The 18,871-nt window shown below is 40.4% G+C and overlaps 1 protein-coding gene and 2 non-coding genes across 3 annotated transcripts; 2 read left to right on the top strand and 1 right to left on the bottom strand.

Moving 5' to 3' along the window:
* Positions 1-5,239: 5,239 nt before the first annotated feature.
* Positions 5,240-5,311, bottom strand: TRNAM-CAU. Its single transcript has one exon. It is a non-coding gene; the product is annotated as a tRNA-Met (tRNA).
* Positions 5,312-6,383: 1,072 nt separating this feature from the next.
* Positions 6,384-18,377, top strand: LOC114042955. The gene is made up of 2 exons (XM_027861732.1): positions 6,384-6,687; positions 17,822-18,377. The coding sequence occupies exons 1-2, from the start codon at positions 6,384-6,386 to the stop codon at positions 18,205-18,207; spliced, it is 690 nt and encodes a 229-aa protein (XP_027717533.1). The 3' UTR covers positions 18,208-18,377.
* On the top strand, positions 13,092-13,173 carry TRNAS-AGA. The gene has a single exon. It is a non-coding gene; the product is annotated as a tRNA-Ser (tRNA).
* Positions 18,378-18,871: the final 494 nt, after the last annotated feature.

The raw sequence follows: 18,871 nt of genomic DNA, 5'->3' as shown, positions 1-18,871 counted from the left end.
AACTCAATTAAATGGCTGTTCTGGGAGGCCAGGATATGTCTGTACTGGATAAACTGGAAATAATCTCACAGGGAAGGCACTAAGATTAAGATGACTGGGAAAGACTTTTTGCAAAAGATAGGATGTTAGCTGAGTCTTGTGTGAGAAATGATTCATTTGAACTCTTATTCTATTCCAATCATTATTCATCAGTTTGATATTTTACATAAGTCATATAGGGATAATAAGATAAGCTAGATTCTTATAGTAGGCCTTTAAAATGGACCTCAGATTTTAATATAATGTTCCTTACTTGTTTATCAGTTATGCCCCTCACTTGAGCAACAGCAAGAATGCTGACAAAGAAATCTCCATCCTGTTTTACTTGAATTACATGTCTAAACCCAGCATGGGTGGGATTCCTTCATTCTTGAGAAAGTCTCCTAACTTATTTTTGTGCCTCTGGGACACTCTCTTGTTCAACATGAGCAGCTGACCATCTTACAACCACTTGGTGGAAATGCTCCATGCTTCACCCAACCCGTGGCCCCCATACCCCCCCCATGTGTCTGCTATGTCATTTTTGTCTCTCAAGAACAAGGTATATTAACCAATGACATTCTGTATTTTATCATGCCTCTTTTGCATATTTAGGTATCAAACCCCATAAAACAAGATCCTGGGAACCAGGGGCATCTCAGGTCATGAGGAAGATATGAGGTCTACTTCATTAGAGGGGACCATGAACCCTTTAATAAAGTGCTATTGGCTCAGAGCTCTGCCTCAGTGGTTTTTCTTGCAGATTGGGCACTTATAACATCCACACTTGAAGGAATCCAGGGAAACTAAAAGGTGGAAGTGAGTAGGGAGAGCATTCCAGGCATAAGGGACATGTGGTAAGAATGCATAGATTTGGGAGAGGAGTGCCTTGTAAACAGCAAGGAGACAAATGTCACTAGATCATAGAGTATGTGTAGGGGAATATGATATAAGAAGACTGGAAAGGTAGGAAGGACCAGGTTATAATGGGCTTTAAAAGCCAAACAGAGGATGTCATATTTTCTCCTGGAGGTATTAGGGAGCCACGGGAGTTAATTGAATAAATAGAAGGATGATATTGTCAGATATGCACTTTGGAAATATCACTTTGGTAGCTGAGTCTTCCTCCAAAGGATAGACAAGCATGGTGAGAGATTTGAGGCAAGGAAACCAACCACAAAGCTACTACAATCATCTAGACATGAGTTGATGAGGGGCTGTATCGAGATGGTGGCAGTGTCAGAAGAGAAAAGGGGAATATAGATGGGAGATGTTGCAAAGATAGAATCAACTTTACTTGGCAACTGAGTGGATGGCTTTGTAGTGAGGAGTTCAGGATGATAACCAATTTAGGTTTCAACCTGGCTGATTGGCAGGTGATAGTACCCTCAACAATAATAGGGAAATTAGGAAGAAGGGAGAGGTTGGGGTGGGAGGGGAAGATGAGATAACCAAGTGAGATAATATTGAGGGAGAAGAGAAGGCCCAGGATCGAACCTTGGGAGACACTTTTGTTACACATAGGAGGTGAAAAGAGTAGTGTCAGTGAAATGCAGAAAAGGATATCAAGAAGAGAGCAATTACTAGTGTCAAAGGATGCAAAGAGGTCAAGAAGAACGAGGACTCAGAAAAGTCCATTAAATTTGGCAATTGAGGGATCAGTTTGAAGAGAGCTGTTTTGGTTGAATGATGAAATCTGAACCCAGAATGAGAAGAATTAAGAATAGAAGAAGAAGAAAGGAAGAAGAGGCACCAGCTGATCCCTTTCTTGAGGAGTTTGGCAATGAAAGGGAGGAGAGTTGTAGGACTATAGCTAACACTATAATACTATAAATGGATCAAGTGAATTTTTTTTTTGAGGGTGGAGGGTGGTGGTTGTATTTGTAGGTGGCAGGGAAGCAGCCAGTATGGAGGGAGGGGGAATTGAAGATTAGTGGGATGATGGAGGGTGAAATCTACTGGAGAATGAGGAGGGGAGAAGAGGGAGCTCTTAGCAAATAGTCTCTCTTTTTTTTCTTCAGTGAAATATTAGGCGAAATTCTCATCACAGAGGGTGGGGGAAAAGGAAGTCATGGGAATTTTGAGGAGGTAAAAAAGGTTGGAAAATCTGCTGTGGTGAGTGAGACAGTGACTTGACTAGGGAAATATAGGATTGCCTTGCTATAAGGGACCCAGTTAAGAATGTTACATAAATTTCTAGTGGCCCTAGTCAACATAGTTTTGTGATTTTCTACAGTCTAGTTTAGTAATATATCTCCATGTCATTTCCCAACTTCTGTGATCCAGGCTCCAAATTCCTTTACCATCTCTTACCTCCTTCAGAAGCACCCTTTTTAAGATTCTACAGTTTTCTTCCTTAGTAAGATCTCACTGGAAATGGTGGAATCAAAGGTAACACCAAGATCTGAGGCCTGGGTAGCTAGAAGAAAGGTGGTGTCATTTGGAAATACAGCAGGGGAAGATGGTAAGATCAATTTGGAATATATTGAATTTGAGTTATCAACGGAATCACTAGGTAGAAATACCCAATAGACTACTAAAATTTGAGTTTGAAACTTGGGAGAGAGGTCCTGATTAAGATCTGCAATTCATTAACAAAGAGATGGTAGCTGGAACCATGGGAATAGTTGACATTACTAAGGAGATATTGTAGAAATTGTAGAAAGAGAGCTAACAACAGAACTAGGTAATATTTACATTACATGCTAGGGAAAAGAAAAGGAATCACATGGGGAGGAAGATAGAGCATACACAGCAAAATAGGAAAAACAGGAAGAGTGCTGTGTACTGAAAGCCAAAAGAAGAATAAAAATAATAATGGTGAACTGCATCAAATATTAGAGAACTCAAGGAAGGAAGGTGCAGAAAAAATATCACTGGGTTTAGTGATTAATGAGCAGTTTCTATATAGTTATGGGGGAAGAATCCAGATTGCAAAGGGCTGAAGAGTAAGTAGATGAGTAAGTAGAAGTATGGAATAAAAACTGCTCTTCAGAAAGTCTTATGTTGGGCAGCTAGGTGGTGAAGTGGATAGAGCACCGTCTCTAAAGTCAGGAGGACCCTGAGTTCAAATCCAGCCTCCGACTAAACACTTGATGCTAGCTGTGTGACCCTGGGCAAATCACTTAACCCCAATTGCCTTTTAAAAAAAAAGTCTTAGGTTGATTGTAAAGGTGTAATCAGGGTGTAGGCAAGAGTGTTTGTTAGGTTAGGAAAGGACTCAGCATGTTTGTCATCAGAGGGGAAATCAGTGAGAATAAAAGAAAGATATCTTTGTGTGAAACAGAAGATTCAATGGCCATTCTTCCACAGAGATGATGGATACTGTTGCTGTATCTTTAAGAGGGGATAGAATCTTGAGACAGTAGCTAGGTGAACCAGTGGATAGAGTTTGAGGCCTGCAGTCAAGGAAGACTCATCTTTCTGAATTCAAACCTGTCCTTAGACACTTGCTAGCCATGTGACCCTGAGCAAGTCACTTAATTTTGTTTGCTTCAGTTTCCTCATCTGTAATAAAACAATCTGGAAAAGGAAATGGCAAACTGATCCAGTTTCTTTGCCAAGAAAATACCAAATGGGATCACAAAGAGTCAGACATGCCTGAACAACAACAGAATCCTGAGATGAGTGTGTTTTAACTGTGATGGCCAAAGAGAGACTGTAAGGACAGAGATTAAGAACTAAGAACTTTTTTTTTTTTAGAGAGAACTGTTTTAATGCTTATCTTGCAAATAAACTAGAGAATCCTTGAGAAGAGACCTTCATTGATATCCTAAGAGGACTAAATGGGACTGTGGTTCTACAATTGAGGTAGAATTAGCCGTTACAGTGATGGTTAGAGGTGACTATTTCTGATCTATCTTATAGATGATCTATTGTGGATAATTATTCTTTGTTTTACTGCTTGTTACATTCTTAAGAAATTACATAGCCAGTATAATGTTGATCTTTATTTAAGACTAGGAGATTAGGAGGTTTTATAAAGAGAGAGGTTAGCAAAAACTTATGGGAAGAGAGGTTTGTAAAGTTTATTGAACAAATATAAACTGGATAGGGGCTCAGAGCTGATTGATTAATTAATAAGAGATATGGAAATTTTAGTAATTAATGAGGAAATATCAAGTTATATACCTTGATTTACCTAGAAACCAGGATAAGAATGAATAAAGTATTGATAAAATAACAGGTTTAATGTGGTTTTCAGCCACGGTCTGAACCCAACACTCACATTGGCTACATGTAAGGTACTCCATTTTAACCCTGCTAATGTATTAAAATAATGAAAACAAACTTCTGTTTTATCTCATAGTCAAGGGAAATGAAGAAATGGACAAATGAGGAAAAAGGGGAAGAAGGGAGAAATGAAGGAAGGTGGGGAAAGGGACAAAGAAAGAGAGAAGGAAATAGGTGAAAAAGAGAAAGAAAACAGAAGTTGAGTGAAAGGTGCAGAAAAGAGAGAATGGGAAATACAGCAGGAGAGGGAGACAAAGTCTTTGAGAGGTAATCTAAGGTTTGAGGTATTTTGAGGTTAAAAAATAATTTTTGTCAAAATCGGAGGTTTGTTTAAACCATTCTTTGAAACCCTGCAGCCTAGGTCCAGAAACGGAATTGCAGATTTTGCTGCCTAAGGTTCTCCACCAAATTATTTAGATAAATTTGCAATACCCCACAAGCAGAAATATAATCTGGTTTCAAAAAAATTCCTTTTTCATAGTTACCAGCAACTGAGCCCAACTCGGATTTACCAATTGAGTCGTGCATAAAGGAGTGAAACCAAGATTTTGTCTCAGGGTAACAAAATTTAAAGGAAGATACTGACAGCATTTTAAACCCTTCAACACCATGGAAACAAGCGAGTTTTATACCTACTAAGACTACCATGAGTTAAACTAGGAAGTTGCTACTAGGTTCTTCCCCATCCTCAACCCCAGGGGAACAAGAATTTCCAGCTCTGCCCTCATTACTGCTTCTTTCCCTGGCAATGGTCTTCACAACATCTGTCTTTCTACAATGCACAAGGGACTTCACCTTCCTCTTTTGCAAAATAAGGGGGAGGGAACTCTAGGTATCTTTCTAGTTGTGTCTATATTGTAATATTTACTAGGTAATTCTATTCATTTTATATATTTTTAAAAATTCCTTTTCCTTGTTAAGAGGCCTTCTAAAAATATGGTGAAATGCAAATAATTTCAAATTTTTAAAAGTGTGAAAATTACTTGTATAGCAGAGGATGGTTTCGATCCATCGACCTCTGGGTTATGGGCCCAGCACGCTTCCGCTGCGCCACTCTGCTTCTGGGGTAAGTGAATCTTGACTCCGCTTTAAGACGATATTTACGTTTTCACCGGTTCCTCCCTCTTTTGTTCTCTTCTCCACCAAACGATCCACTCAGTCTCTTTTCCCTATCTGCGTGAGCAGCAATGTCACCGGCACGGCAGAAATATCGCATGTGGGACGGAAAATGAGAGGGAATGTAAAGATTTCCGAAAGGAGAAATTAAAACAGAAAAAAAAGACAAGAAAGAATTGTCTCCTTTCAACATAGCATCGCAAAATGTTTGAGTTTTATTCAGAATCGGAGATTTTGAAATGAAAGCAATATATACATATTAAGCATTAAATATATGTCTTTGTTTCTTTCTGTTTCTGTGTCTCTCTCTGTCCCTTTCTCTCTCTGTCTCTGTCTCTCCATCTCTCTCCGTCTCTCTCTTTGTCTTTCTGTCTGTCTCTCCCTCCCTTTCTTTCTCTAAATGCCATTAGCTTGGAATTGAGCACAAACTCTTTCTTAAGCAGATAAGAATCCTGTCACTGAACCACCACCAAACACCAAAAAGAGCCATCCAGGCCATTTCTCCTAGATTTCTTTGTGAACTGGGACGCCTCGGTCAGCCTCAGGTCTTTGCTTTGGGTAGGAAGATAATGGTGTGGTGGTCTAGAACAAAGGGGACATTCCTAATCCAGTTAAATTCGTATTATGCCGTTGACGAGCTCTATCATTGTGAGCAAATCATTGCACCTCAAAGGGCTTTATTTACAGAATTTTCTTCTGGAATTTTACGAGAAAACAAATTTCAAAAACACATGGGAGACAAAGAAGAAGGAATCGGAAAAATATTTCTTCCAATAAGGAAAGACACTCTAAGGGAGGGCGGAGCTTGAGGTTTTGAATTTTCGGTCCAGTAGCTGTTAGGACCAAGTGAAGTGGCTTGGGGAGGGAGGAGGTGGGAGGGCGGAAGATGACGTAATAATCAAGTTTCCCGCCCGCGCGCTTTCAGTTTTCAAACAGGTCGGACCCTCGGCTATATAAAGGCCTGCCGCCAACGGAAAGCCCAGACGCTTCAGTGCTGTGCAACGTTGTTTGTCATCATGTCTGGTCGCGGTAAAGGCGGCAAGGGGCTGGGCAAAGGGGGTGCCAAGCGGCACAGGAAGGTGCTCCGGGATAACATCCAGGGCATCACCAAGCCCGCCATCCGTCGTCTGGCTCGGCGCGGCGGCGTCAAGCGTATCTCGGGGCTCATCTACGAGGAGACCCGCGGTGTGCTGAAGGTGTTCCTGGAGAACGTGATCCGGGACGCCGTCACCTACACCGAGCACGCCAAGAGGAAGACGGTCACTGCCATGGACGTGGTCTACGCGCTCAAGCGCCAGGGCCGGACCCTCTACGGCTTCGGCGGCTAAATTGACTTAACACTCACAACAAACTTAAAAGGCCCTTTTCAGGGCCCCTCATTTTTTTCATCAAAAGAGCTGAAATCGATCTGCGTAATTAAAAGGTTTTTCCTGGGCTTAGCTTAACTGTAGCGTTTATAATTCCTAGGGGTGGCAAACTGAGAGAACAAAGAGATAGTAAATGCTTCTGCTGCCGAGACGTAGGAGAAAGATGGGAGGGAGAGTAGCAGTGCGTTATTTGTTCCACTTTGTAACTGTGACCAAGGATTCATTCTTTATTAGTTACTATGTCTAACCATGAGAGGGCTAGCTAGCATTTCTCAGCAGAGGACAATCTCACATTGACAGCCTTTAGGAAATTTAACACCAGACATTGAAGAGAATTTACGTACTAGCCTATTTGTAATGTCATTTCCCCAGAAATTGCTTTAGCATCTTGAGCTATGAAGAGCTATTATACCGAGCCCCATTTAGCTAAAAGTTTTATGGTGCTGAGAATTAAGGCAAAAGTAGTACTTGGATTTCACTGTGCTACCTGTAACACCCCGAAACAACGGCAAAAAGCTCATTCTTGAAAGACCAGGTCGTGGTATCTTAGCAGTCCCAACTAGATTTTAAGATAGATGGTAGGAGTCACTTTTTAGATCCTGTATTCTCGGACGACTCCCCACCTTTAGCCAATCACTCTTGTGGACACAGGTTGAAAAAAAAATACTGGTTAAAATAACACTCCGCTTAATGCTCCTTATACTTTCTACCACAGGAACCTGCTTAGGTATGTTTAATTTGGAGAAGGTAAAACTGAGAAATTGTGGTAGACTAGGCTTTGATAGTGTTATTATAATTGGCAGGTGGGACACTCCAGACTCCTATATAGCATTCTTTATAGTTACAATTTTAAAATTTTTAAAAATCTTAGGTATTGTCTAAATCCCAACCCCTTCTTTATAGATGGGGAAACTAAGGCCCAGTGACTTTCCCAGGGTCACATAAATTTGAACTCAGGTTCTCTGAATTCAGAGCTGGAGGCCGCTCACTTATTCCAGGTACAGGGAGCAGCAAGGGCATAAATCAGAAAGTACAGGCTGTATACAAATAAAAGGTCAATAGCATTGAATTATTCCGGGTGTCCCAAAAATAATGTAAGCCCTTTTGGGACATCTGTATCTGGACTGCTTGGAAGTTTTTGAGATGTGGTTGGAAACGCAGGCTAGTACCAAATTGTGGAGAATGTCAGGCAAAGGATTGGAAAGTTTTTCCATAAACAAGTTTGCAAGTTTTTGAGTATTAGTGACATGACCAGATTTCTGGCTAAGAAATTTTTGATAGAAATGTGAAGGAGGTCGAGTAAAAGTGTAAAAACCTGTTACAAAATTGATGACATATGCCCTGGCAATTAGTAATGGGGATATGTATTAAGCTTGTTGGAAATAAAAATAATGAAGGTCATGGCCAAGACCTCAGGGGCTTCTAGTTAAACTCATACCTCACCCACCTCTAGATAAAGAATCTCTTAAAATATGCATGCCTTTGCTTGAACCCTTTAAGTATCCCACTCCTTTTGGGATAGTTCTAATTGTTAGGAGAGACAGTTAGGGTGTAGTGGTTAGAATGCCAACCCTGGAGTCAGGAAGACTCATCTGGAGTTCAAAATTGGCCTCAGATACTTACTTAGCTGTGTGTGACCCTGGGCGAATCACTTAACCCTATTTGGGTCAGTTACCTCATCTGTAAAAAAGACCTGGAGAAGAAAAATGGCAAACCACTCCAGTATCTTTGCCAAGAAAACCTCAAAAGAGGGTCATGAAGAATAGAAATTCCAAAATTTACCTAGAGTCATGCAACTTTTGTATGTCAAGCAGGGGATAGAATTGACCCTATGTTTTCCTGGCTCCAGGGACAAGCTCTTGCTATGTACTAAGCCAAGCTGTCTCTTATTTGTTGCCTCCCAGTGTGGGTAGAGCCAGTCTTATCCCTCTTCCACTTGGAATGCAGCTTTCATTTCATTGATGTAGTTTTTTCTATTACTTTCATTCCTGAACATATATCTCGAAAGCCATTTTTAATAAAGAATTTTTTAAAAAGGAAAACAGCAGCTCAGCAAAACTAAACATAAAATCTTATAGTGTGTGTAACATTCCACACCAATAATTTCCACCTCTGTAAAGGAGAGGGAAATACAATTTCTGATCCTTTCCCTATGGACAGTCTAAGTCATTAATTACACTTATTGAGTTTCATGTTATTGTTCCATTTAAATTGTAGTTACATATGTTGTTCTTTCATTCAGCATCATTTCACTTCTCAAACTTCTCTGAATTCTTCATATTAATTATCTGTATTACATTCATGTTAACATAATTTGTTCAGTAAGTTCTTTGCTATTACAGAAAGTGTTGATATAAATATTTTGGTGTATAGTCCTCAATAACTTTAGCAGAGCATCATGATCAAGGAATTAACAAGCATTTGTTAAACATCTGCTTTGTGTAAGGCACTGGGTATGCAAAGACAAAAAAAATTGAAAATGATTCGTGTTTTCTAGAAGCTTCTGATGGGGTGCTTGGGTGCTTGTGCTTGTACTTGGACTCCAATTTCTTTCTCCCTAATCTGAGAAACACTGTCTCTGATAATTTCTCCCCAGCCTAAGGACACTAAGCCTAGCAATTACTCATGCGTGGGCTCCGGCAAGACCCTTATCTCTCTTCCTGGTGCAGCTACACAAAGCTGGGTGAGAGAGTGCTGGGCTGCTCAGGCCCCAGCCCTCAGATCATGTCTTTGGAAGCCTCCCAATTCCTTAGTAAGCTCCTGTCTCATGAGAAAGCTTTCCCTTGTTGCAGAGCATTCTCTAATCAGGACAGAGACAGAGGGGTGTCTTGTCTGGCCCAAGGAGTTTTGTCCTTGGCTGGCCCAAGGACTCTTCCTCCTGCCAGATTCCCAAGATCCATGCCTTTGACATCTCCCTCCCTGTCTGGTATACTCCCTATACTTTCTCATCCATAGCTCCCAAAGACACCTGGACCTTTAGATTACCTAATCGGTATCTCTAGCATTCCTTTCCCATGCCCTTTTCCATATAAACCCTAGCTCCATCCTCAGTCTCTTGCAGGTTCCTTAAGAATCCTTGCCTGCTGAAAAGCATAGCAATAAACTTTTTGCTTGACTTAAAGAATGCTTGAGTCTGTGAATTCATTCCAGACCACCCCGTCCTGTACTCCAGTCTTGGAGGGGTCTCAACCTCTCAGACCTCAACACTTCCATAAATCACAAAAAAAAAAAATCTACACTTCTATAGGAAAAAAACAAACACAATGAAGAGTAAATACTCAAAAAAAGGAAGGAAATCTTTTTCAAATTAACTGCAAAGTATTTAAATATTTGAGAGTCAAGCTACCAAGACACACTCAAGACATATGGATGCAATTACAAAACATTCTTCAAAGAAATAAAGAAAAATTTAATTTGGACAGATATATTAAGTGATTACTATTGGGCAGTGCCAGTTCAATTTTTTAAAAAATCATGATGTTACAGTAATTTAGAGATTTTTAGTGCTTCATCAATCAAATTGCAAAGTGAATTCTTTACAGAGCTAGACAAGACAAAAACAAGATTCGTTTAGAGAAACAGAAGATCCACAATCTCAGAGTAATAGAAGACAGAATGAAGGATGAATAGCTCTTCCAGACTTTAGGCTAGAAAGTAATCATCATCTTAAAACAAACATTCTAATGGTATTGCCAAATGGCAGCTCTTTGTAAAACCTTCTCTATCATGTGTGCCAGTTTGACACAAGGAGTGTGGATCTTGTATTTTTGGGTAAATCTTTATGAGAAGTCCTAGAAATTACCTGACACTGAAAGTTTTATCTGAAGTTACAATTTAAGAACAGGTCGTTTATCAAATAGAAAGGGAAAACATCAAAGTTACACTTGCTGATGTCAAATCATAATGGTATATCATACAGCTTCAAGAGCTTCCCCAATTGGAGATATTTCAACTTATAAGATTCACACAAAAGTAGTCTTATACACAAAATATTAGTGTCTTCTGATACCTTATGTATATGCTAGAATTTGCACAAAGGCTATCAGTTCCCAACTTACAACACAGATATATACCTCTAAAGGTAAAAGTCTACTAAAATTTAGCTAAGTCTTATACATTAATTTATAAATTTGAGATCCTAATATTTTACTTTCATGTTCCTTTCCATTGCCCTTTGTGTCATACTCACTTTATATTCTTTGGAGAGGGTAACTTCCGTGTGTCTCTGCCATATAGCAACATGGTGAGAATGTTAGCATTAAAAAGATGTCAATTTGCTTGGCTTAGTTGGAGGAGCTCTTCCATTCTCAGAAAGCAATCGAGCCCACTCAACTGAGGTCTTGGCTGAGATCTTCTAGCTGGGCTACACAGGGCTTTTGTTATTCAGTTCGGTCTTTTTCTATCATCCACTTATGGAAGATTTTTTCATCTAGAATCCACTCAGGAATGTTGCTGGTTTTTTGGGTCTGGAAGCATCTTCCACAAAAGTTTTATTTTCACTAGCTGCAATCCAGGTGTTACAAGTGAAACACACACAGAACCTGTTTGCAAGTTAGGAGTAAAAAAAAAAATTGGAGGAAGGGAAGAGTTGTTGGTTTTATTTTATTTTTCTCTTTCTCATCACTCCTGGCTCTGATATTCTAATGCTTCCAGACCGCTTCAAAGGTTGTGTCAAATCCATTGCCTGTATCAGCTTTCATTCACATATAGTTTGGGGAATCTCATTTCCAGAGATTGGTTCTCAGTTTTGAGCCCAGCCTACCATCCGGAAAAAAATGATGAATAAGAATGTAAATTATCATGGCTTAATGAATAGTGTTGGAGAGTTCTCTTGTCCTCTAGAGAGAAACATACCCATCAGTGAGGATCTGATATTTCTGGGTCAAAGATAGACTGAAATTAGAATGCTAAGGAATCTGCTCTCCCTAAAAGCGAATTCAGATTTCTCTGGCACAGATTTGGTTTTTATAACCATTCAGGCCTTTTTAGAGTACACAGCCAATCATAAGCAGCACATAGCAGAAACTTACGATAAACAAGTAAAGCATTGCACAGAAAGGGTAGAAGGGGGTGGAGAATCAGTGGGGAATTAGACACGGGAGAGTGAAAAGGGCAGTATAAATGGCAGGATTATGAGAAAACATTCCCTATTCAAAGGCAAGAAATAAAAGAAGAAACCAAAATCTTTTACAATTACAAAAGCAGTCAGTCCTTTTAGATAAAACTTCAAGGTCTCTTATTCAAGGACAGCAAGTAGCTGTTACAATTAGTGGATGAGATCATCCATTTTATCAGATTGGAGTAGGGGAACTTCTTAATATTATAATGGCCACCAGGTGGTTGGGGGATTTCTACATTATTAGTTCATCAAGATGTGGTGAACTGATTGAAATTCCTATTTTTTTTCCCTCACAATAGTAAATGTGGCAAAAAGTATTTTTTAGGGAAGCTCTTACTTGTAAAGGTCTCTTCTAATAGTTAGCATCTGAACTTAGAATCCAAGCAAAGGAACCTTAATTTTGGTCTCGGAGATAAAACCTCGTGAAATGGGATCAGAGTGGGTTTTCTGGCATTAGAATGAAAAGAAACCTTCCTGTATATGCTTTTGTTGCATGAGTCTCAGATAGCTCCTCTTGCCTGTTTTTAGGTGGGCCATAACTCTAATTTCTTTAGGGAGACAGGGAAGACAATGAACTTAATTAGGTAGGTTCTTGTTCTAAAACTGGTTAGCATATAATTTAATCCATTTCCCCACCTGGGGCCTTAGCTTTTGTTCTTGACCTTTTATACAAATTCACTAAAGGGAAAAATCTGGAAAGAACTTTAGACTAAAGAAATATCTATTTTAAATGTTTCCAGTTAAATTAAAAAGGCTTTAAATTTGCTTCCACCTAAGCAAAGGGGTGTGTGTGTGTGTGTCTGTGTGACACACACATGCAAAGGAGGGGGCACACTAGTAACTGGCAGAGCGATCAAGAAAGAAACCATATAGTCTTTTCTTTAAAGAAAGGGAAAAACTACTGAAGTGGAAGTTCACATGTGTTACCTGTCCTGATTACCCTGTATTATTTGACTTAAAGTGTTTTGGATTACTGTGTATTGTAAGGAATTCAATGGAAGGGTACACGGAGGGGTTTATACAACGTGTAAAAAGAATCCATATCAGTTTTTAAAGGTGAAGTGATATGCTTACAGCAACTTTCTTGTTTTCTTTCATGAAAAGACTTATTCTTGTAATAGAATCTCAATAATTTATTATCAAACAATGAATAAACATACTCTAACTCTCCAACAGTATTTCCATGATTTATTATTTATATTATTATTATTATTATTATTATTATTTTTGTATAAGAAGTAGTCGTGGCCGAGTGGTTAAGGCGATGGACTAGAAATCCATTGGGGTCTCCCCGCGCAGGTTCGAATCCTGCCGACTACGAGAACATCTGTTTTAATCAAATCTGTCTTCCCTCATTTCCACTTTAACTGCTTGTTTCAAGCAAGTGTATCTCAAACTCAGGGAAGAAGCAGGAAGATGGTGAACCTGTTTACTCCACTGATCTCTCACTCTGAAAGTCATTAAAGAAGTAAGCTTGGAAAAGGGCCAGATGACAAGTTCCATGAAGGATTAAAAAGACACCGGCTTAGTCACTTTTAATATATTCTCCAGAGTCTGACACGGTACTTTGTACATATTATGCGATGAATACGTTTTTGATTAATTTCATTCGACAAGCCTTTCTGTCCTGGGACAGGCAGTTTCCAAGGCTCCAGCCTAGCACTGCTCTGACTGGAGGTTAATGACTCCTCCTTCTTCTAAGAGTTCTTTCTGCTCCCAGTTTTACGTCCCCACCCTTCAACTAGAAAATCAAGCACTGTACTTCCAAAACTTCCTGCTCTCTTAATTTCAGGTTGCTGCTGAAGGCTCTACTTCAGCAGAACTGAGTAGACAAACTTTACATCCAGAACACAACTGGACAAAATACCCAAGGCATTTAAATGCTCAAAACCTGAGGGGAGGGAGGATCAGAGAAGAGGGATTTTTTTCCTCTTAAAGACTGCATTATGTGTATGAACTTGGTCTGCATGATATGTATGAACTTCACTGAGATTGATGACTCCTCCGATTCGACAGAAGAAAAGCCAAGCCAGCAACTGTAATATACGGTCTGGAATCAGGACACCAGTAGGGCAAAGAAATATGTTTATTTTACCGGTAAGCATATTGTAAAAAACAACAACAACAACATTTCCCAATCAGAAAGGGGCAGGTCAGAAAACTCCCAGTGTCCCAAGGTCCTGCTGGATCTGGACCTCCTTCCCTAGTCCCCCTCCTTCGTCATTCTTCATTTCACTCTGCCTTCCTCTTTTTAAAGACTAGGGAGAGGGGAACTGTCTAGTCTCTGGGACTGTCTTGGCTACCAGGCTGAGAGTTACACCAGATGAATACAACCAATAGAAATGAAAGGCAGACTCCCATTCTCGCTCAGACTTCAGATGCAATTCAAATTCTGCCCTTGGGAAGCTAGCAATGAAACATGTAGAATAAAAAGACTCATAAACATGTTTCCAGGTGGTCTCCTTGGCCACTAAGTCAGGAGTGAGATTCTGTGCAGTATAAAACTTTCTCAAAGTCATCTTTGACCCACCTCTGCAGCCTCCCCCCGCCCCCCACCTGAGGGAGCACTTAGTCAGTCATGTTCAGCAAAATACCAGGAATGAAACTATGTAAATGAATCATGATTTACAAAAGCTACTGCCAGTTCACAAGGAAAAAGATTAAATAATGGGGGTTCCAAAACTCTAAGGCAGGCTCCCAACCTGGGATCCATGAACCTGTTTTTTAAAAAATATTTTGATAAATGCATTTCTTAATTGCTAAAAACCAATATCATTCCTCATTCTCCTCTATCTCATCAGCCTTTGGCAATATTCATCATCCTCTTCTTGATACTCTCTTCTATCTAGTTTTTCAGCACAACTCTTCCTTTCAGTTCTCCTCTTCTCTATCTGATGACCGACCCCTGTGAGTGTCTTTTGGGATATTCTCCTCTAGATCACAACCTCTAACCACAGGAGTCCCACAAGGCTCTGTCCTGGGCCTTTTCCTTTTCACCCTCTTACTTCACTTGGTGATGCCATCAGCTTCTATGGATTTAATTACCATGTCTATGTTGATATTCTCAACTTTGCCTATACTACCCTAAACTCTCTGCTGATCTCCAATCTACAAACTCCAACTGCCTTTCAGACATTCCCCACTGTCCAGTAGACATCTTAAACTCATGTCCAAAACCAAATTCCTTCTCTTTCTCCCTCTATCTTCCTCTCCCTCCTACCTTCTCTATTACTGTAGAGGGTTTTCCAAAAGTTTGGTCCAAAGAACAAAGAGAATGGGGTTTCCCCTTTACCAAAAGTGTGTTCAAGAACATACAGAATGGGGTTCACCTTGCCAAATGTTTGAACAAGGAACAAACAGAATCAGGTTCTACATGTGCTATAAACGTGCTAATTTATTCTGATTAAGCCAGAATCATGCATGATAGAGTCAGAAAATAATTCTGAACTCAGAGGTAAACAAGCTGAAGGAGACCCTTTATACACTTCAATCCCAACTCAGGATGCCTGTGTCATCTCAAAATTATAGTCTCCATATATGTTTAAACCATAATGTGAGAAAGGAATTTCTTAATGGGATAGGTTGTAAATACTATGAGATAAGAGAATGTCAAGGTATCAAGTGAAATTATAGATCCAGGATGTCTGTATTTCTTTTATCATTAATATGACATAATATAAGAAAACATAGAAAAGTCCCGTTATTCAAGATAGTGTCGGTCCTTGGTAGTCATAAGCAGAAGAATGCTCTTGGTCAGCTTCATTTGACCTTGTAGTTGCTGACACAAGAAGGGGCATTTTGGGTTCACTCAGAGAGCAGAGCAAAGCAAAGCATGTCTCTTATGCCAGAGCACAAAAATCATTATGGTAGGTTAAACTCAGAGTGGGCCAAATATGTCTTTCTCCTGATTGGCCAATCCAGGTTTTAGGCCTTTCTCAGGTGAGGAGGGCCCCAAAATCATTCACAAGGGCAATGCCATCCCTAGTCCTGAAGGCTCACAACTTAAGAGTCATCCTGGCTTCCTCACTATCTTTCAGTGCCCCATATCCAATATGTTGCCCAGGTCTTTTAATTTCCATTTTGCAACATCTTTCCAATATATTCCCTTCTCTCTTTTGACACTGCTACTACTTGAATGCAGGGTCTTATCACCTCATACCTGAACTATTGCAATAACCTGTCGGTGAATCTGTCTGCTTCAATTCTCTCCCCACTCTAATCCACTCTCCATTCAGCCACCAAAGTGATTTTCTTACAGCATAAGTCCTACCTCTCTCCTTAATCAACTCCTGTTGCTCCCTATGGCCTCTAGGATCTACTTTTTCACTTTACTCAGCTTCATACACTCTACAACTTACCTTCACTGGTGTTCTCATAGTTACTTGAACAGGACACACTTTCCTACTCCATGCATTTTCACTGACTCCTTTTCACTGGCTGTCACCCATGCCTGGTATGCTTTACTTCCTCACCACCATCTAATCTAGATTCACTGGCTTCCTTTAAGACTAAGCTCAAATTCCACCTTCTGCTAGAGGCCTTTTGCATCCCCCCAACCCCTAGTGCCTTTTACCTTTCATCTACTTTGTATATAACATGCATATATATATATATATATATATATATACACATATATATGTATTTGCATATTGTTTCCCCTATTAGAATATGAGGTCTTTCATGGCAGGAACTGAAATATACATTTGCCTTTCTTTATATCCCCAATCCCCAACACTTAGCTCAGTGCTGAGGACATAGTCAGCTTTTAATAAATGCTTATTGACTAACTGAAGACAAAGGAAGAAAGAGGGAGATCAGGAAGAGGAAGATTGGAGTAGATGAGAAGAAAATAGAGAAGAAGGGTATATGTAAAGAAGGAGATGGGGTGAAGGAAAAACACAAGAGAAGGAATGAATAAATGATGAATGGAAAAAACACTCATTAAGAACTAATTTTGTGACAAGTATTGAGTTAAGTGTTGGAAATACAAACAGGAAAGTAAAACAGTTCCTGCTTGCTCTCAAGTTGTTTTTACAGCACACTTATACTGGACTTGTGGCCAAGGGAGTGCTGTTTTATTTTGGGAAGTCACAAAGAGTGGGGAGGAGAGCCATAGGGAAGATGGTTGATGCAGCCTTTTCAATAACTATGTCAGAATTTTGCTGGGCCCACGATCCAGAAAGGGATGAATCAGAGCTATAAACCAGCCTTTCTGGAGAGTTGCAGGTTCTGAAATAAATGCTACATTTTTCTGAGAATCAACTTTTGTACTATCATGAGAATTCTACCATTGACCTGGTAACAGGGAGAAGGGATCTCTGCCAAAAGAATTTCTTTGTGAACTGGGTTTTCCATTTCCCTTCCCGTCATTGGAATAAATGAAAGGACAAATAATACGTGCATGCGCCATTTTACAGCAGCGTGGAATGTAAATAAGGGCACCCGACCAAGACACCTGGCTTCTTGTTCCTGCTGTGCCACTCACTAAGCAGCCATTTTCCTTCATCTGTAAAAGGAGAGCGTTGTACTGAACCACCTGAAATTCAATAAACTAGCGGTTCCTGGCTTTACGTACTTTCCCGAAGCAGTTTTGGCGCAAATAAATTGTTGTAGCCTGAGATAAATCCTGGAAGCTACTACAGGAACTGGCACATAATGTGAGACCTTGCGCCTTCCGCAGTTGGAGGAATCGTACCTCATCCTAAGCCCATTTATTAGGTGTACAATACGATACCACCCCGTTTCCTTGTTGGTGTCTCTCTTTTCATATTTCTCGGGAGTAACTTTACTGAAAATACGATTCTGGAGATGAAAGACAGAAAATATTTAGGGAAAAAAATTCTCTTATGTGGAATGTCTCTTTGGAGGGGTGGATACTTAATTATGCACTCGAACTAGGCATTGGTTGTTAAAGCCAAAAGGGGAGGGGAAAAATTGTTCCCGCCCAACGTGTGAGGTTTTCAAACAGGTCGGACCCTCGGCTATATAAATGAGCGCAAGCCAGCGGGTGCTTCACAGTTTATCCGTGGTGTGTTGGTCACCATGTCTGGTCGTGGTAAAGGCGGCAAGGGGCTGGGCAAAGGGGGTGCCAAGCGGCACAGGAAGGTGCTCCGCGACAACATTCAGGGCATCACCAAACCCGCCATCCGCCGTCTGGCTCGGCGCGGCGGTGTCAAGCGTATCTCGGGGCTCATCTACGAGGAGACCCGCGGCGTGCTGAAGGTGTTCCTGGAGAACGTGATCCGGGACGCCGTCACCTACACCGAGCACGCCAAGAGGAAGACGGTCACTGCCATGGACGTGGTCTACGCGCTCAAGCGCCAGGGCCGGACCCTCTACGGCTTCGGCGGCTAAATTGACTTAACACTCACAACAAACTTAAAAGGCCCTCTTCAGGGCCACACAACTTTTCCTCCTAAAGACTGTAGCTCTTGTCTCATTTGACTTTACCGTGCCTTAGTATGTGTGCTGTTTTTTTTCTCATTAAGTCATATAACAGTTTGATTGTATGCTTAACGACTAGTGCCAAGCTTACCAGGGGCGCTAACAATTAAGTGGCTGAATAAAGCCCAGTTTTAGTTTTTACTTGACAGGAGTCAAGAAAGTAAAACAGATTTGTTATTCAGCTATCGTTCACAGAACACAAGCTTACAATGCGTTTTAACAAGCAGGGATGCAGTAATTAAGGAAAGCTAAGCGTGCTAGTGGATCAGAAGAGATATTGCATGAACCAATAGGCTGCAGATCAGGGAGAAACAATATGGCCTCTACCCAATCAAGAGAGATCTGGGCAAAGGCATACAGGCCGCTACCTAAATTAGTGCTCTGCCCTGGATATCTGAAAATCGTTCCCAGCGAGGGAAAACCAGAAATTCCTATCAATAGGCTTGAATTTGTTTATGAAAACAGGTAAATGACTAACCTTCGTCCAATCCTTAGTTCAGCTAGAAAAGAAGAGGGCTGAAGTACATTGTATGGTGCCACCAGTCGCTAAATTTGTGGCTTTGAAGTGCCGTGG

The sequence above is a fragment of the Vombatus ursinus genome, unplaced genomic scaffold (genome assembly GCF_900497805.2).
Source record: "Vombatus ursinus unplaced genomic scaffold, bare-nosed wombat genome assembly UNPS02014768.1, whole genome shotgun sequence".
In the NCBI taxonomy this organism is placed as follows: domain Eukaryota; kingdom Metazoa; phylum Chordata; class Mammalia; order Diprotodontia; family Vombatidae; genus Vombatus; species Vombatus ursinus.
The sequence above is the reverse complement of the archived record's forward strand: the minus strand, read 5'-3'. Positions and strand labels throughout refer to the sequence as shown.

Coding starts and splice junctions, on each gene's coding strand:
- LOC114042955 (XM_027861732.1), top strand. CDS start 6,384: ATGTCTGGTCGCGGTAAAGGCGGCAAGGGGCTGGGCAAAGGGGGTGCC. Junction 6,688..17,821: donor CCGGACCCTCTACGGCTTCG/GCGGCTAAATTG, acceptor GTTTTCAAACAG/GTCGGACCCTCGGCTATATA.